Consider the following 15697-nt stretch of genomic DNA (forward strand, 5'->3'; position numbering starts at 1 on the left):
GGAGGGGGACCTATCTGCTGACACCAGGTGGGCCCCCTTCTGTTCACTGTGCAGTAGACTCTCGCATCATGATAGAGCCTACTGTGCATGGGCAAGTCTCCGGAAACATGGCACCCACCGTATTCCAGACAAAATCCCTACCGCGCATGCACAGCGGCAATTTTGCCAATTATTATTTTTTTTAGCTCTGGCTGCAGCTCCGATGCAGGTCTCTGATAAGGTAAGTTATAAAACATAGGTGCAGTGTGGGCCTCTCTGGTCCCATTGTATTTCTATAATGGGTACACATTGTCACCATTATATAAATGCAAATGATTGTGTGTATTCTTCATGTTTTGTGTGAAATAAATAAATCTTATGGTGTGTAAACACAGCAGATATGCCGTGCTATGCGAGTCCCGATGCAATCAGATCACATCGGGACTCGCATAGCACGACATGCTGCAGAGGGACAATTTAGACTATATAGTGCAGATCTGCACCATATAGTCTTGCCTGCCCTCACTATATCGCTGCCGATTTGCGCATCGGGCTCGTTAGCCCAAAAAAGCCGACAATTAATATAAGATATGGCTTCCGATGTTCACTATATTGGGAACATCGGAAGCCATATCGCCCCCGTGTGTACACACCATTAGTTTGTTTAAAAAAAACAATACAGAGTACTTGTACTGCAAATGCTTTACCTCTGCCTGCTTTTTCTTCTTGTGTAATTAGCACTGCAGTGATGCACTCTGATTTGTCTTAGAATTAGAAATATAATTAAAATGCTCTTTTGTTATAAAGGAGGAGGAAAATGCCCTAAGAGAAGAGCAGGCCTTTGGGAACTTGCTGCAGGATGTGCAGGAGCCGCCTGATGGCCACAATGAGACTATGGGACAAGAATATTCTCCTATCAGGCTGGTTGTAAATGTTCTATTTTATACAGACACATTTTTCTATATAAATGTAAGCTTGGTTTTATTCTACAGACTTCGTAGTATTTAAATGGGAACTAGAGCCTGTGCTGCCATACATCTAATCATGCTGCATTACTACTGTAACCTTACCATGCTACAGATAACAGATCTACTCCTTATTAAGTTATACTTATACACACTCAGCTCAGTACGTCTGTGGGGCATTCATAAAGGGCTTCTATAAATATAAAATTCAAGTTGCAATCATTATCTGTAGCATTCTCAATTTTATCTGTACTGCTGTAATTCCATTTGCTATATAGCGAAAAGTATGGTTCTCCGTTACCATACACCAGATGTATTCAACAAGCTGCCTTCCAGTTGCTGTGAAACTGTACATTCTAGCATGTCCTGATACAGTTTTGCTGCTGTTGAACTACATATCCCAGCATGCCCGGTCACAGTTTTGATACTTGGGTATGCTAAAACTGTCAGGGCATTGTTGGATGTGTAGTTCCACAACAACTGGATGGCTGTATCTATCCGTATGTTGAATACTGCTGCCATACGCCTAAAAGGCATCTTGCCATTTCCAAAGGGGTCTATTCACCAAAAGGTAAGCACTTTCAATTCAGTTGTTCTTTTTTTATAGAAATATACAAAATTGAAACTTCCAGTCAAGTCCATACATGCACATATTCAAACTACCCAGCAAAACATCAAGCTTGCCTTACTGCTGACAGCTATTTTTTTTTTTACTCAATCAGAGCAATAATTGATCTTCTATTGCTGGACTAAATGGCAACAGAAATTCTTTTTTTATTACCACATCTTCACAAATAGTTCAGTAAATGAGATCAGCAACATAAAGTTGTCTGTAAAGTCAAAAAATATACTTACCCATATTTTTAAAGTCCTATATGTAATACTCATGCGCAACGTCCACTCTGTGCATTTGTATGACAGCTTCACCAGACGGAAACTCTGCAATGTCTGGAAGTCTTTGCTGAGGCCAGAGAGGAAATGCTGGATTCCCATTGCTGGCAATGGCGACCGTACCTCTCTTTCCATCTGTAGCTGGCAAAAGCGGTACAAGGGCAAACAGCAGTAAATTGAATACTAAAAGAACAACAAAATATTTTAAGCGCTTAGCAGCTCTGAGACATTTCTAAGATGAATGGAACACCTCACATTCCTCCATACAATACCACTAAAAAAGCTTAGTGTGTGCCGGGTATTCTAAGAAATCCACCATTTTCCAGGTTGATTAGGCCTGAAAAAAGAAACAGAAAATACAACAAGATAGTAAAGTATTGTTTAGATCAGTGATTTTCAACCTTTTTACCTTGCGGCACACTAAATAAGATTTAAAAATTGCCAAGGCATACCATGAGATCCCCACAGGGCAAAACACGTTGGCCCCCACAGGAAAAAAAACAAACCTATTGGTTCCCATACAACAAACAATCACACTGGTCCCCACAGGTACACACAAATAAAATACATTGGCCTTTTACATGAAAAGAAGAGACCAGTAAATAACAATTGAACTGGTGGTGGCTGTAAACTGGTTTGGGCATCTCTAGATCTGGGGGCACACCTGAGAACAGCTCAAGGCACACTAGTGTGCCACGGCACAGTGGTTGAAAAACACTGGTTTAGATAAATGTAACACTTCTAATGAAGTATGTCACAGGATATTTATAACCGTACCATTTGAGATGGTCTACTGAAAAGAAGAGAACTGTAGCATAAGGAGAGACACTGACATCACCATGGGCATACAGCTCACACGTTTCCAATGGTGATGGAAATATGTAATAGAATGAATCATAAAATAGTGTAGCACCGTATTTAATGAAAACAAACACATAATAAAAACACTGGAGTCTAAATGCAAACAAGACTCTCACCAAACAGGGTAGTCCACCAAGAAAGTAGACAATAAAGGCATAAGATGTCTAAAACCACAGGTGTCCCCGTATGTGCTTTAGATCACTCCAGGTAGAGTTCTTCTCCTGATTAGATATCCACAGCAGTCGACTGGTTTCGATAGATAGACTATCTTTCTCAAGGCTTGTTCCTGAGGAGGAGCCAATGGGCTGTCTTTATACCTCCCCGAAACATAATAACAGAAGACCTAATCCAGACATGGATAAACTACAGCTAAAATCCCTACATACAGTAGAACACATAGATAACTGTTTATGTAGTCAGTCCATGTTTTACATGAATCCTGCTGCCATATACAGTTCTGGCGCAAAAATCGTGAGTCCCGCCGCGTCTACTTCCGGTCCCAGAAGTGCCATTTTGCGTTCCACCGTCCATCTACTTCCAGTTCCGGTGGCGGAAATGCGTTCCACCGCTCATCAACTTCCTATAACTGCAGTGTAGATGTTCTGCGCATCAAAAAAAAGTTTCTCCACTAGTGGTGGGTTCTGACGGTCATATTTATGAAGTTCCACATCTTAATATTATAGAAATTGCATCCAATGCAAATAGTCCTCCTTAAAAGGATGACATAACAATTTTAACGGTGTTAAATGGGTAATGGATCATTGATAAATGGGACCCTTATTTTTTTTACCAGTATAGGTTGATTATCCCTCATCCAGATATCTGGGGTGAGATTTAATGGGATGAGAGATTCAGAAAGTAAGAGATTTGGTAAGAAATCTCCAGTTTTTTAAAGTGGCAATCATTTACACTGCAAAACCAGTTTGATTTTGAAGTGTAAATGATTGCCGCTGGAGATTTCTTTCCAAATCATTAATTTTCTGAATCTCTCATCCCATTAAATCTCACCCCTGGTATCCAAATTATTCTGAAAAACATAGTTTCCTGAATGTACTTTTTCTGTGTGTGTGTTAAAAGCACTACTTTTTTTGCAACTGCAACTGGCATTACCGGGGACATGATATCTAACTGGCACTACTGTCGACATGATATTTAACTGGCACTACTGGGGACATGATATGTAACTGGCACTACTGGGGACAGGATATGTAACTGACACTTCTGGGACATCTGTAACTTCTGGGGACCGGATATGTAACTGGCATTAATTATGTGCAAGATAGTACACAAACTTTGTTTCATGTTTTGAAACCTTTTTTTCATGCACAAATAAAATATATTTGTGTGTATTTTATGTGTTTTATGTTTTTATACAACAATGCATTTTGTGTTCACAAATGGGTCCCATCCTCAAGTTACCTCAGTGAAATATAAATATATTTCGAAATACGGAGTAATCTGTTGTACAAAGTGCTACTGATCCCTAACATTTCAATAAGGGATACTCAACCATGGGAAAGCACCCCTTCAATCTATGTGAGGTGGCCCTTACACATAATCCATGTTGAAAAACTCTGGTCATTTACGCAATTAGAAATGATTGCACTCCTGCTTATATTAAGATTCCTATATACAGGAGCTTTTACACATCTATTTATTTGTCTTGTTTTATCTTGTATAGGACACATCTGGAAAATACAAGAATAATGATATTAGAGAAGAAGAGGGATATAAGAACTTGGATTCACCGGCATCAGATCATTTTAGAAAAAATATTACAAATTTGCAAATGAGAAAACAGATGTTCTCAATTAATGTATTTAGACAATTAGAAGAAATTTATGCAATTGAAGAGTGTATTTTTGAAGAAAATAAGAAAATTAAGGAGTTCCGAGAGCTGATGCACACTGCAGCCACCGAAGAACAGGAGTCTCTCTTTACCCAATGCAAGGCGAAACTTATGTTTTTGATTTTACTAGAAAGTGAAAGAATCCATGTTGACAACTTGGAGAAAAGCTTAGCCAAAGAGGAGGCACAAAAGCGGAAACTTTTAAGAAAGAAGATGGACATGGCTAAGATTAAAAACTATTGCCAGGATGTGGTGAAAGAAAATATAAAGTTGCTTGCAGATCACCAGTGTTGGCATTCCAAATAGGCAAGGTGGGAAGCCACAAAAACTACACATACAGAGGAAGCTGAGAATTACCTAATAGCTTGAAATAATTACCTTCGATATATTCAGTCACCTCTGGTTTACCTTACCTTTACTGATCTGATCAGGAGAATACAAGAATAATAAACAACACAGGTTCATCATTGCAAGTATTCTATCGTTTATTTGCACGGACACATATTTGTACACAGTAACCAAAAGCATGGACCTCCCTTCAGGGGTAGGTCTTACAGGAAATTCATACATATTCATTATGACCCTCCTCAATAGGGTTGGGCTTCAACCAGAATATTGGTTCGAACATGATTTGCGTAGCAGACGTGCACCTCCATTTTGTAACAAAGGAGTGGTCTTCCAGTAAACTGGATTACCCTAGACCTCCCATATTCCTGCCCCCTAATGCTGTTTGTCTGGAAAACACCTAATGCCTTACATAGGCAGAAATCTGGTTCTAGCTGACTCTGTGGTCACCCACAGACAGTTTGACCACTGTCTATACATACAGTACTTCCTCAAACCTGGGTGTAACTTCTAATGTTTCAGCAAACGCTGCAAAAGCCAAATATCAGCTTACAAATCACATTGTTTAACTTATTGTGAAATTTATTAGCTGTTATGTGCTTTATAATAATTCTTATCTATTACCCATATGAATATGCAGACCCCAGGGGGGTCTCTATCATTCCCTCATTTTGTACAATAATTAAACATGATGTCATGTTCATTCGCAAACTACATATTGCATACATGGTTTTAGCTGGACTACCTAGACCAGGAATACTCAGAATAGGTAAGAACATCATACAGTAAAAATCTTCCTAACTGCAGAAGAAACAGTCTAACTTAATAGTGATAGTGGATATTTCTCTGAAACATGTTGCACTTGTTGCTTGTGTCTCAGAGGGCTGATGACCATTCTCTCACATCCATCAGGCCAGACTGATTCTCTGCTTTCTGTGCTCCACCATTCCTGAGTTTCCCAAACCGATCTGGTCATTGCTGATTTGCATTTCTTCTGGCAAACAGAGAACATACACATGAGTATATTGAAAGTGACATACTGTAAGCAAGTAACAATATTTCTATAATATTTAAAGCAAACATCGCTATACCTACTATATGTCCCATAATTCCTGTAATTCATGTTGCTGGATTAAGCTAAATTAACCATCCTGAATTCCCTTTAATAATCTGCTTCTTCAAATCCTTGACTATAGCTGTGTTCCTCTATAACAGGGCTCCTCAAACTATCTTTCTCTGGGATCCCATCAGGAAATAAAAATAATGACTGGACCCCATCAAGTTACTGCAGAAGGTCATAACATCACATGTGTAGTCAGCAGACAGCACATGCATGGCAGCATTTGTGGAGGCACAGAGTGATTGGAGGAGTCTAGAATAACAGACAATTCAACAGATGTTCCAGACTCCCTGAATCACTGACTGAGTTTAGAAAAATAATCAGCCTGATGGGCAGCAATAGGGAGTTATGACCCCATGCTGAGAAAGTCAGGACCCACTTTTTTTAGAACCGCTGCTCTATAGTATCTTCAATTTACATCAGACTGGTAATTATAACATGCTCTTGGTACAGCCAAACACATATCTGTTTTTTAGCTGCACGGTACCATCTGAATATTTACAAATAATTTTGATCTGTGGCATTAACATAAAAATAATCCTTTTTGGTCATTCTGCTTATCAGAATGTCTACCTAGTCTATTAGCTAGTGAGGAGTTACAAAAATACCCAGTGATGCTAATATTTATCAACTCTATAGTGGTCAATGGGACTTCTAACCAACGCTTGGATCCCATGCCTTGAAAAAGATAGCTAGTCTATCGAAACCGGTTGGCCAGAAGGGGACCAGCGCAGTGGATTCCATCCAAAGGGAAGGAGAACTTATCAGGGCCTGTTTTGTTTAACCACCCATGCTATTTTTGTCTGCAATTCTTTGTAGACCATCCTATTTGTCTTTTCTTATGCATAATAATAATAATACATTTGGACAGTGAATTTGGACCTCATACTGAGGATCCGGAGTGCCTATGGTGACTTCACTGTCCCTCCCTATGCGCTATTTTCTGACAATATTCCTTTTAATTGATAATAATTATCGTTTAAACAGTATATCACTATTGTTGGGTATAATTTGTTTTTCTTTTTTGGTACCCCATGTGGGAGGACTGTTTGGACCTGAAAGACCATTTGATTTAGAGTTTCAGCACTCAGAAACATACCAAGGTCCTTTTCTGTGGTAATGCATGGATCTTGGATTAAAAGGGGAAAGTGAACAGACCCAGCAATCTCTTAATTTTAATTCTTGCTACTTGGTAATGGGCCTGTACTATTTGAGTCAGCCCATGTCTGAGGCTTCTCTGCTTTATCAGAAACGTAATCAGGTATCTTCATTATCACTACCATAAACCATATTACTATCACTTATCGTAGCTGCTAGGCACAAAATACAGCCTCAGACCCTTATCAGGTTTGGGCCTTAATAACATTTTAGCAAACTGCATCGTTGAACTTAATCTTTCAGCTTTTGAGCTTTGCAGATGTTGGAGTAGTCAGTTTGGACTTGTAGTTCAGGCATATACTGCAGTTCTGTGCTCTTTGGTACTGTAACTGCTTCTTTCTTTCTGTGGACTTGTCATTGCAGCTTGCTTTGCTTCAGCATCTGCTAGATTGCTTTCTTTGGTCTGGTTCCCTGTGTGTGCTTGTATCTTTATGATAGTTACTTTGTATGACTTCATCAATGCTTGGAAAAGTTTTTTTTATGAGGTCAGCGTGCTGTATCTGGAATCTGTATAAAGGTTTGCTGTTGTGTTCTTCGCATGTTTCAATGCTTTAGTGAGGGCCACAAGTTCTGCTGCTTATGCTGACAGCTGTACTGGTCAGGCTCTAGAAATCACCACCTCAATCTCTGTGGTGACATCATAGTCAGTGTAGGGTGTGCCATCTTCATAATATCTGGACCCATCAATATACAGTTCATAATGAGCATTGGGTATGGGGGTGTCATGGACGTATGGGAATGTCTGAGTCTCTTGTTTCATCAAAGCAAGTCAATCATGGGAAAAATTTATGACATGAATATTCGCTTCTCACCTCCACCTTCTTCCGAATCTACTTCCATTCTCTGGGCTGCTGTAGATAAAGGTGTGCTTGTAGAAGGTGCTTGTTCCAATATTCTCCCTCATTTTGAACATTTGATGTTCACACGAGAATTGTTGGCGGGTTAAGATGCATCTCTTTATTGTCGCATTGGTTGCACTCAATATGTAACTTCATACTTGGTGAGTCTGGCTGCTGATAGGTGCTTAGTTCTGGCTTATTGCAGAATTTCAGTTACCACATGTGGTACTTGTATAGTCAGTTCATGATTGAGAACAATGTCTTTTAATACAGCCGCAGGTGCTTTTTGGATAATATTTTCAGGCTTGCTGGAGTAGTGAGCAAGAGGTCTTGTCCCATGTAGCTGCGTAAGGACTCCCAGTGCGTGTTCCTTTTCCTTATGACAGTAGAGGAAAAAGGATTTTGAATAGTCTGTAAAGCCTAGAGCCAGTGAAGAAGCTATGGCTGCCTTTAGTTGCTGAATTGCTTGAGACATTTCTTCATCTGATGGGCATGGACTTCTTTGTAGCATCGTACAAGGTTTGCATATAAACGGATGCAAGAGGGATCCAGTCCCTGCAGGCCTAGGAATGACCTTATTTGTTTAACAGTCTTTGGTACCTTGGCTTGCAGTATGAGCTTATACCTCTCTTCTGTCAGGTATCTGATGCCTTGGGAAATGCAGTGGCCCAAGAATATGACTTTGTGTTTGCAGAGCTGTAATTTTGTCTTTCGATGCCCTGCAGTCTTGCTCTTCCAGTAACTTGAGTAGGGACACTGTTTCCTTATGGCATTTTGGCTTTAGTTGTTGTGGTTAACAGGAGGTCATCATCACAAGCTGGGTGTCTTCTGTGTAGAGGGGTCTCCAAGCCTGGAGAACCAGTGACATGCAGTTAATCATGTACAACAGTATTGTTTGCTAACAGTTATTGTGAGTCTTTGATGATAAGCATAGAGCAGAGTGCATTGGCCAATCATTCACCGTAAACCAGGCCCCTGATGGTGGGATCTGATCCAGCAAGGTGTGTCGATTTTAGGCACAATGGGACAGTTTATTAGCAGTCTTTCAATGACTTCTCTTGTACCAGTCTGTATTGAACTTCACCAGAACCGGTGACATCATATTTCTGGACAGAACAGGTGTATTGCTGTGGAGATCTGCACTGCACAAGGACACCAGACCACAGGAAGGCTTGGACTTTTTTGCTGATGGCTGCTGGCTGCTGTTTGTTCTGTGGTGAGTGGACATTGCAGTTGCATGCTGACATCCAATATTCATTCTTTTTTTTTCTTTCCTTCCAAATCGGGCAGCATGGTATCAGCAAAGTCTGCAGGAAAAAAAAACTAAAAGAGCACAGAATACAGCAACTTCTATTTCTTTTATTTCATGCCTGTCCTTGATGAGTTCATAAATTGCAGAATATCAGCTCCTAATAGGTTAACACAACATGTTAGTGATGTGAGGAATTATACTTAGTATGGGCGTTCATTTATCATTGATAGGTAAAGGGGTTGGCTTACTCTTCTGGAGTAGGAGTGTCTGTCCGCCCACCCAAGTACCTTTTAATGTACTTCCTCATTTAGTTCATTTGATATTTCTATTTCACACACAGACATTACACATAATTGTATTACTAAGAGACTGTAGTTTCTGCCCTGTGTGAAGATCAACATGGAGTACTGCGTCTTCCTACCTTCCCACGAGGTTAGTCAAGATGTTCTTTTTCCTTGAATATCTATCTGTGCTAAAACATTACCTTTTGGGTTTATTTGATGATCAACTATAAGGTCTGTCCCTAAAGTTGAACAACATTTTATACGGGCGCTTTGTTCTAATACATATACATATTTCCTCTTTTCTATATTTTTTTCCAACTTCCTCTAAATCTTTAAAAATCTGTAATTACACTTAATAATACATATGAACAAATTTAATTCAGGGCATAAAGCCGTGGTTCCCAAACTGTGTGCCTAGGCACCCTGGGGTGCCTCAGGACACTTGCAGGGGTGCCTTGGGTTGGTGGACCAGGATCAATTCATATTCGTTATGTGCAATGTAACAGGCAAAACAGTGCTGGTGGCTGCTAATTATAATATATGTAGACAAACAGGAGCAAATCCTGTCCCTCACCAGATAACTGTGACACATAAACACAATGTACATAATTTTATATATTTTCTGAATAAGAAACATTTGGCCTAGGGGTGCCTTGAAAACATTTTTATGCTAACAATCTATAGTTAGCAGCATTTGTCATTATAGTGTTCTACTGTACCATTTTAAATGGTCTGCTTCTGACAATTTGCTCTAAATCTATTCAACAAAAATCTACACATACACATATATATACATACACATAACAATAGCTTATTATAACTAAATTCTAGAGGACTTAACAATATTAAGCATTTCATTCAGGTCTTGGAATTAGTTCCCCTTTTTTATTTTGTGTCACAGGAAGCATCTGGACTGTGAAATACATCTCTGTCTTTTGTATGTGGTATGAGTTCTGATTGCGCTACACTGAGTAATATTGTGCTCTGGTGGGTTCATTTATCACAATACTGTAAGTACTTATTTACTTGTTGTGATACTGTAAGTCTCAAATACCCAAATAATCCTGTAACCAATAACTGTGTATAACCTGGCTCCCCTTCCTTTCTTTATCTGCAACAACCTGACAATCGGAACGCTCCATTCAAGTCCTGCTCCCTCTCCAATGGATCGATCAAATCCAATGAGTGTGGCCTTATCCACTTGCGGCGAGGCAGGATGTGATGTTGTGCAAGGAAGTATAACTATGTATTACTGGCTTCGGATTTGTTATGGATCTGTCTAAGGCTGCTGTATGAAAATCAACAAACCCCTTCCACCATCTCAATCTATCTCTATGAATGAGACATTGACCAATAGTACCTGTGAGAGTGCTGCTATTTTGAATGCATTTAAACCCCAAGAATAAACGCGACCTACAACCTTTTTCACAAATTCTGTCTCTAAATGGCAACCAACAATAATAACAAAATCTACTACTTTGTGTTCATCAGTGACCTGAACAGTTGACTGAATTTATACTGGTTCTTTGATGTCAGCCGTTATTTTTGTCTTAAAATAATGCCCACTAAAATTATTAAACCAAAATACAATACAGGTTGAGTATCCCGTATCCAAAATGTTTGGGACCAGGAGAATTTTGGATAACGGATTATTCCGTATTTCGGAATATTTTAATATTTCAATGATGTATTTTGAAGTATCTTGCATGTATGTGTATGTATGTATGTATGTATGTATGTATGTATGTATGTATAAACACATAATATACACACAAATATATTTTATTACCACATAAAATACACACAAATATATTTTAATTGTTCAAAAAACAAGGTTTCAAAACGTGAAACAAAATGTGTGTACTATCTCAGCACTGAATTTGAATGCCAAGCAATCATTGTCTTGCACATATATAGTGCCAGTTACATATCATGTCACCAGTAGTGCTGTTACAAATGTCCCCAGTGAGTTTCTAGCAAAAAAAAAAATTTTTTCTCACTTTCTGGAATGTCCGTATTTCGGAATAATTCCGATAACGGATATTCGGATACGGGATACTCGACCTGTACTACATTTACAATCTGAACAAGGTGTGACATGGAACAATGTGACAATGTGAATTTGCAAGTCTCCTTTCTTTATTCTCTATTAAAAAACCTCATTATATTCATTTCAAAAACCTCTGTTTCAAATATGACAACCCAATACTAGGAAAGTTTGTCTGATCACATCATTTTGTACATTAACTGTAGTTTTAAAATCTGTTGGTCTTGCTACCGCAATTGTGATTCTCTATAATAATCTTTTATCTTATAACATAGGACTATACTATTTTTACACTTTACACAAGTTCCACATAGTGACATAGGTCATAGAGACTACTATTCCATAAGGGCTGTGTCCTAATTGGTTCAATATAACACTGTGTACACACAGCACAATTTAGCATGACATTTTAGATGACACTGAACCTTATTCACCTTAATATTTACCAGACAGTCAGACAACACAAAACATGTTTACAGATTTCCTTTACCGAAGTGATACCACAGGGTGTAATCTTTCATGCTGGTTCCGTGAAGGTAACCATAGTTCATTCAACATTTACTTTAGACAGAACAGTATAAGAAACATTTCTACTGTCACAAAAACTATTTCAAAATACAATGCATTGTTAAAAATGTGTGATCTGAATATTTCGGGTTAAAAAATGGCGTAAAAAGGGTGACATAAATGTATAATTTGTTCTATATAAACGTGGCTAGACTGATGCACAGAGAGGGTCTGACTAAGCAACAGTGATCGTAAAGCAACCAATCTTCTGTTTGCTTACCCGGGGTTGTCAGAGTCTCCCTGCGTTATCCAGCATAGAACTGAGACCATTAGATGCCTCCCCTTTGCTTGCCATCCCGGACTTTGCAGCCCCCATATAATAGCTTGAAATAATTACCTTCGATATATTCAGTCACCTCTGGTTTACCTTACCTTTACTGATCTGATCAGGAGAATACAAGAATAATAAACAACACAGGTTCATCATTGCAAGTATTCTATCGTTTATTTGCACGGACACATATTTGTACACAGTAACCAAAAGCATGGACCTCCCTTCAGGGGTAGGTCTTACAGGAAATTCATACATATTCATTATGACCCTCCTCAATAGGGTTGGGCTTCAACCAGAATATTGGTTCGAACATGATTTGCGTAGCAGACGTGCACTTCCATTTTGTAACAAAGGAGTGGTCTTCCAGTAAACTGGATTACCCTAGACCTCCCATATTCCTGCCCCCTAATGCTGTTTGTCTGGAAAACACCTAATGCCTTACATAGGCAGAAATCTGGTTCTAGCTGACTCTGTGGTCACCCACAGACAGTTTGACCACTGTCTATACATACAGTACTTCCTCAAACCTGGGTGTAACTTCTAATGTTTCAGCAAACGCTGCAAAAGCCAAATATCAGCTTACAAATCACATTGTTTAACTTATTGTGAAATTTATTAGCTGTTATGTGCTTTATAATAATTCTTATCTATTACCCATATGAATATGCAGACCCCAGGGGGGTCTCTATCATACCAATTAACCATACACAATATTTCCCAGCTCAGAACAATTATATTGTTCAAGAAGCTGGACGGGTCCTAATAAACTATAGAAATAAATAGAAATTAGACAAGTGATGATGGCAGTGATGAATATAGTGCAAAATGTTTAGCAACACATACACTTTGCATAACATTGGGGACCAATGACAATAAGTGCTGCGACCAGTGAGGCTGCGATGTCTACATGGAAGGTGTGTAGTGGTATAATACACTGACAATAGTAGCATTACAACAAAAAGCATTTTATTTCTGCAGTGGCATATCTGTCGTACCTGTCTTTTGTTGTTATGGTCTACCAAATTCCCTCCAAGATGAAAGGGCAACCCAAGAAGTAATAGCCTTCAATTGGCACAATCCTAAAACAATGGATGTGCACTCTGACTTGATATACAAACTAGTGGCAGCTAGCATTGGGCAGGACCTCCTCCTCCTTTACCCCACAACACTCTGAGGTCTTTGTGGCAGGGGTTCAACATGGTGCTGAAAAGGTTATGGTAACGGGGTTCACAATGTCTAGGTCAACAGTCACTAGGTCAACCACTAATGGTCAACCGTGACTAGGTTGACACCTAAAAAGGTCCACATTGACAGAAGGTTGAGGTCGACATGGACATGGTCTACACTCAAAGGGTTGACATACATTTTTTGGTCTTTTTTTTACATATGTCAACATGGACAATATAAGTGTACGGCATCCCTCGGGCACGGTGCCTCGCTGCGTTTGGCATACTATTATATTCTAACTCTGGGCCAGATGTACTAAGCTTGAAAAGTGATGAAATGGAGGGTGATAAACATCCAGCCAATCATCTCCTACCTGTCATGCTACAGGCTGTGTTTGAAAAATGACAGGTAGGAGCTGATTGGTTAGTTGTTTATCACTTTACATTTTATCACTTTTTAAGGCATAGTACATCTCGCCATCTATGCCCATTTGGATAGTAAAGCAAGAACCAAGTCGGTCTAAACCCTTTTTGGGTGTCAAACTAGTCACTGTTGACCATTAATGGTCGTCCCATTGACTGTCAACCTAGTCATTGTCGACCCAGGGACCGGATACCAATGAAAAAAAACATTCCTGGGAGATTCTGTTCCATATGGACTTTTTAGCGTTAAACACTAGTACAGATTTTTCAGAACTACATTCATGTTCCAGAAATTCAGTTCCGCTATATCCAAAATGTCAGATGCATAACTAGGCATTTTAGTTTGGGTTAAAGGGAACACTGACACCCCCTTTCCCCACCATAGAGTCTAAAGGCTGAAGAGAATAAACAGCTTTCTATTATAATCTTGTTAGAGAGGGGCTTGGTGTTTGTTGGGTTACAAATGAACAGCTATAGGGCAAAAAAAATTAGCTCTACTACCCTGATCTAGACATATAGGGGCAGATTTATTAAGCTCGGTGAAGTGATAAAGTGTCTGGTTTTTATCACCGACCAATCAGCTCCTAACTGTGAAGTTACAGGCTTGGTTTGAAAAATGACAGGTAGGAGCTGATTGTTCGGTGATAAAAACCAGATCCTTTATCACTGCACCGAGCTTAATAAATCTACCCACATTTTTGTATGTGTGTGTGTAATAAATTTTCTTTTAAAATTTGTACTCCAAATTATGGGGTAGATGTATTAAGCTTTAACAAGAGATAAATCCAAGGGTGATAAGGAGAGATAAACGTCCAGCCAATCACCTGCTAACTGCCATGTTACAGGCTGTGTTTGAAAAAAGTCAGTAAGGAGCTGATTGGCTGGACGTTTATCTCTCCTTATCACCCTTGCATTTATCTCTTGTTAAGGCTTAATACATCTGCCCCATTGTTGGCATCCCTATATCACATTGAAAGTTTCACCAATATATTACACTAGGAGGAGATTCAGTAGCGCACGCAGGGGGGGTTTCCGAGTACCCAGAAACCCCCCAGGAGTCTTAGGGCCATTGTCTGAAAGCTGAGGGTCCCCTCTTTCCAAGAGTACAAGAATTTTTAAAATCGGACCATGGGAACCGGAGATATCTGACTTCAAAGCAGTGGTCCCCATCCAAGCCTGTTAATTGCTGTTCCCAGTCAGATATTTCAGGTTCTGTCTGACGTAGAGTTTTGCTGAGGATATATTCCAAAATCTGTGACTCTCCCCCTTTGAAGGACACTAGAGGCTTGTCTCTACTTTTCCCAGAACCAGAGATATCAGCCTTCAAGCAGCTGGTTACTGCTCCAGCTCCACACACCAAGTATGTAGTTTTATATACTCCTTGGCAGATTGCTCTGCCTCCTGAACTCTGATCCCCTCGCCCCCAGTACCATTTGGTAGGTGGGAGTCTCTAGTTTTTAATTCCATTAAAATCTAAGAAATCTATTTCCAGGAACTGGAGATATCTGCAGTCAAGCAAGTTGTCCTCCCACCAGAAAATTATGAATAATATGCCCACTCCACTATACACCCCTCCTCTGCATATTAAACATCCTCTACCACCCTGGAAGTTATGTATCAGGGCCCCTTCATTCAGCCCAATGCTCCCTTCTCCCACCTCATCTCCCACCATCTGTG

General features: G+C 39.5%; 1 protein-coding gene across 5 annotated transcripts in view; it reads left to right on the plus strand.

The window, feature by feature from the left end:
• LOC146064045 (uncharacterized) overlaps positions 1 to 13934 on the plus strand; it is a 47030-nt gene extending 33096 nt beyond the window's left edge. For 2 of the 5 annotated variants that reach the window (XR_014471735.1, XR_014471734.1), the window contains exons 6-8: positions 787 to 948; positions 4378 to 4902; positions 13126 to 13934. Coding sequence is in view for 1 of the 5 variants with exons in the window: in XM_083177096.1 (XP_083033222.1) it covers positions 787 to 948; positions 4378 to 4851 (636 nt within the window). In the remaining 4 variants the exon portion in view is untranslated. Of the gene's footprint in view, positions 1 to 786; positions 949 to 4377; positions 12086 to 13125 lie in introns of those variants that run through there. The other 3 variants (XR_014471736.1, XR_014471737.1, XM_083177096.1) reach the window with 3 other exon arrangements.
• Positions 13935 to 15697: the final 1763 nt, after the last annotated feature.

The sequence above is a fragment of the Crinia signifera genome, chromosome 3 (genome assembly GCF_055691185.1).
Source record: "Crinia signifera chromosome 3, ASM5569118v1, whole genome shotgun sequence".
Classification (NCBI taxonomy): Eukaryota; Metazoa; Chordata; class Amphibia; order Anura; family Myobatrachidae; genus Crinia; species Crinia signifera.